The sequence below is a fragment of the Coregonus clupeaformis genome, chromosome 15 (genome assembly GCF_020615455.1).
Source record: "Coregonus clupeaformis isolate EN_2021a chromosome 15, ASM2061545v1, whole genome shotgun sequence".
In the NCBI taxonomy this organism is placed as follows: domain Eukaryota; kingdom Metazoa; phylum Chordata; class Actinopteri; order Salmoniformes; family Salmonidae; genus Coregonus; species Coregonus clupeaformis.
In genome coordinates this window covers 26,601,993-26,606,053 of record NC_059206.1, presented here as the reverse complement: position 1 = coordinate 26,606,053, position 4,061 = coordinate 26,601,993, and the positions used below count along the sequence as shown (strand labels likewise).

The window sequence follows — 4,061 nt, the reverse complement described above, 5'->3', positions numbered from 1 at the left end:
CTAATGTAAGAGTGTTTTGATGTGAAATGCTTACATGGCAGTAATGGATGTCCTCTGGCATAATCCATGGACCATTGGTTATGGACGATTCCTTCATAGTGATTGGTTGATCAGCAGCTCCATGGTTCCACAGTGAAAGACAGTTAATGAACCATAGGATGAGAACCACATATTGAGGGACTTTACCAGTCACATTAACGGGATCTGAGGGGCTTTGTGTTTTCTACTGATTCTATTTCTATGCTGTCAAGACGGTTTTGACCTCATAGAAATAGAATCACTAGAAAGAACGAGATGGGATGGTACAGGCTCATTAAATAGTGGTTTAAGTTTATCATGGGTACTAGATTTAGTTTTATTTCTTAGGGAATTTAATGAATTCCATTTCAAATTAATTAAAGAATTTGGGGAGTTGTATGATCATTTGAATTGAGGAGAGAGTGTCTAGGTAGGCATTATCTTGAATACTGTTCAGGACAAGCTGATATGACGGTATATACAGGGTCTATCGGCTAGGGTACCATACACTTATCAATTCACGACCCTTGGGGCCTGGGGAAACCTGTCTGACATAATTCCTGTTCTAAAGCTGCTCCAAGTCACCTGACATGAACATTAGTGAAGCCTCTGTGTCCAACCTCTTATCGGTTCAAGTGCTTTCATGATCGAGTCCTTCCTAATTGTTGACACCAACTCGGGAGCCCCTCCTCTTTGTCAATGGCCTCTTTTAGTAAGCCTACTGCAGAGACTCAGAACCGATGAGTTTCAGCACCGAGGACGACGCTCCGCTGACCACCTGCCCGCCGAACATGGGACAGACGCACCAGAAGGAGCAGAACGACCCGGAGATCAACGTCAAGGCGCTCCAGGACATGTACAAAAAGTTTGTGACGGAGTGCCCGAGCGGTGTTTTATTTATCCACGAGTTCAAGCGTTTTTTTGCCATCGACCCAACTGGGGAAGTCTCGGAGTATGCGGAGAGCATGTTTCGAGCTTTCGACAAGAATGGGGTGAGATAGCCTATTGTATATGTTTCTGAGTTTTGCAGTTTTCTATATCCGTGCAAATGAACACGGGCACACCGTTTTTCTAAGTTTAGGGGGGGAAAAACGATTGTTTTCAATTTGTCTTTTCAGGATAACACCATTGATTTCCTGGAGTTTGTGGCAGCCTTGAATCTTGTTTTCCGGGGGGACTTGGAGCACAAATTACGCTGGTCATTTAAAGTTTACGATAAGGACGGCAACGGCCACGTGGATAGGACGGAACTGCGAGCTATTATTGATGTAAGCACCCAGTGAAGGTCACCTGAGGATTCCACAAGGTCACTACGGTGTCTAGTGATTCAATTACCCAAGGGTCTTATGGGAGGGTCTTCTTCAGTGGTGATGAATAAGCCGAAGCAGACAATCAGTTAATGAGTTAAACATTTCTGGTCAGACGGCTAACTTTGAACAATTCTGATGACCCAATTCTGTGTGTGTGTGTGTGTGTGTGTGTAGGCTACTTTTGGCATGAGGTGTGGTTTAAATAACAAATCTAAAACAACTCTGACGTGTAAAAACGTTGTGTGAATGCACAACTGCAAACAGGTTCCATTGATATAAGTTAGGCCTATCTATAGTAAAGGTTTTTAGGCCCACTTACCTTGTCAATTATTTTGGCGCAAATTATTTGTAACCATTGACTGTATGTATTGGTCACACACTTTTTATTTATTCATTTCCCCCCTAGAGTATATATCACTTAAAGAAGACGTCCAAGAGAGAGCAGGAGGGTATGCAGCTGTCGGTGAATGAAGTGTGCGAGAGAATACTGAAGACCGTGGATGTGGACGGGGACGGTAGGTGCATGGAGCCACTTTACTCAGAGTCTTTATATTTACATTATGTGCAGTATTGGGGCGAATTCAGCAGAGCACAACGTTGTGGAACAATCAGATATAAATATGTTTTGAAATCCCTCATGTTTTCTTCTACATGTAGTCATGTCAGCTCTATTTATGACATGTTTATCTGCAACGTTCCACAACGTTTTCCTACTGAACGTGGCCCTGGTCTGCTTGTCCAGGTGTGCTGTAGGCCTGCACAGAAACTTCCCGTCCGTCTGTATGTCTGCCCGCTGTCTGCCTTGTTTTCTGCCCACCGTCTGCCTTGTTTTCTGAACAACCTTTCTGTTGTGATGGCCCATGCAGGTCACATCACCCTGGAGGAGTTCATTGAGGGGGCCCAGGGAGACCCATGGATCATGGACATGCTCCAACTGGACATGAACCCTTATGGCTGGGTGCTGGAACAGAGAAGGAAAAGTGCACACTTTTAAAATGACTGGAAAGACAAAAGCATCTATTTTTTTCTTCTTCAACGAAATTAGGTTCCAAGTCAATTGCACATAATAGGATCATTTTGGGGGGGATTCATTCGGATTGTTTAAGCTAGTTTTAATTATAAGGACAGGAATGGTTTTGTGTCGATCTCCTTTCACAAATTCCATGAGATGAACAGCTTGTGTTCATTCTGAGTTAACCTGCAGTGCAGTTTTCTTTATATGTAGGTGATTTAATTGGGGCCTTAAAGTGGAACTGACATTGTTTTAACTTCTTTGCAAATATGAAACAAACAGACAATCATAATATCAGTAAAACATATCAAATTCCCAGTTCATGCTACACAACCAACTTTATAAGAGGTTTTAAAAATAGGTTCTGTTTCACTCAAAATTCCATGACATACATTGTTGGGAGAATAGATGGATGCAGTTCAATGCATGATTAATATAATTCACCAATACATTTCTTGGTAGTCCAAAAAATATATCTATCAGGTTGTAAATCACAGCTGGCCTGGTACATTGTTTGCTGCCTCCACCTAATCGGGATGCACTGTTTCAGTTTCAATTACTCAATATTGTTTGACGAAACAGGACAAATGTAACTATGGCTGGGAATGTCAATACAATCAAACTAGCAAGGGCAATGATGGTATTAACATATTTGCAGAAATCCATTCAGGTGTATTTTGTGGCTTTTGGCGAATGCTTTCTAATGATCTAAAAGTCGCTCTGTTGCTACTGCCTGTAAACTCACAGTCCAGTTCAAAGTGAATGATGGCAGGGCCGTGTGGCAAATGGCTTATTTGCATAAAGGCCTACTGTAACTCTGTTTGGCTATGACGCACTTGTCTGCGTAGACTCTGGTCCTGGACAATGTTTTTATTAGGTTTTATTTACTGCAGTGTCTATTAATTGTCCAAACGCACGGCCGCTTTCCCACTCTATATTGATATAGAATCTTCACAAATACCTTACTCTACATCATTCCCAAACATTCTATGAATTTATGAAAATGTGAAAATGACCATATCTAGGCACTCGCTTGTCAGAAAAAAAAGGTGACATATTCTTCCTTGGGGTTTATATGAACAGATTTTTATTAAGATTTCATGTTGCTAAAACGCTCTCAGTTCCACTTTAACGATATTGGAGTGACAAGCTGAGGTGGAGCTACAGAATCAGAGCGGATCTGTCTTTCTATAGCCTGAATGGAGCCATTCGTATTTGTGCCTGTTACAAGACAAAGAAAATCTAATTTTGGACACATTTTGTATTCTAGACTTTTGCTCTAGGCAAATGTTTATGCCACACTTTTGGTCTAGTATTCCCACCACTCTCACCACTCAGAGAGGGGAGAGGGTCTAGAGACGGGACAGTCTGGGCTCCAGAGACCACTGCAGACACTGTAACCACCAATCCCACAACCACAGCAGCTACCACAGGCATATGTACAGTCGTGGTCAAAAGTTTTGAGAATGACACAAGTATTGGTCTTCACAAAGTTTGCTGCTTCAGTGTTTTTAGATATTTTTGTTACTATGGTATACTGAAGTATAATTACAAGCATTCCATAAGTGTCAAAGGCTTTTATTGACAATTGCATTAAGTTTATGCAAAGAGTCAATATTTGCAGTGTTGACCCTTCTTTTTCAAGACCTCTGCAATCCGCCCTGGCATGCTGTCAATTAATTTCTGGGCCACATCCTGACATCTTGCATAATCAATGCTTG

The 4,061-nt window shown here is 41.7% G+C and overlaps 1 protein-coding gene across 1 annotated transcript; it reads left to right on the top strand.

Moving 5' to 3' along the window:
• The first annotated feature begins 769 nt into the window (after window positions 1–769).
• On the top strand, window positions 770–2,783 carry LOC121548439 (guanylyl cyclase-activating protein 2-like). Its single transcript, XM_041859873.1, has 4 exons — window positions 770–1,010; window positions 1,137–1,286; window positions 1,735–1,843; window positions 2,195–2,783. Exons 1-4 carry the CDS (start codon window positions 810–812, stop codon window positions 2,320–2,322), a joined length of 588 nt encoding a protein of 195 aa, XP_041715807.1. The 5' UTR covers window positions 770–809; the 3' UTR covers window positions 2,323–2,783.
• Window positions 2,784–4,061: the final 1,278 nt, after the last annotated feature.

What these genes read in the sequence shown, in the direction of transcription:
- LOC121548439 (XM_041859873.1), top strand. Translation starts at nt 810, where the DNA reads ATGGGACAGACGCACCAGAAGGAGCAGAACGACCCGGAGATCAACGTC. An exon ending in GAGCTTTCGACAAGAATGGG is followed by an intron (nt 1,011 to 1,136) that starts GTGAGATAGCCT and finishes TTGTCTTTTCAG; the next exon opens with GATAACACCATTGATTTCCT. An exon ending in AACTGCGAGCTATTATTGAT is followed by an intron (nt 1,287 to 1,734) that starts GTAAGCACCCAG and finishes TTTCCCCCCTAG; the next exon opens with AGTATATATCACTTAAAGAA.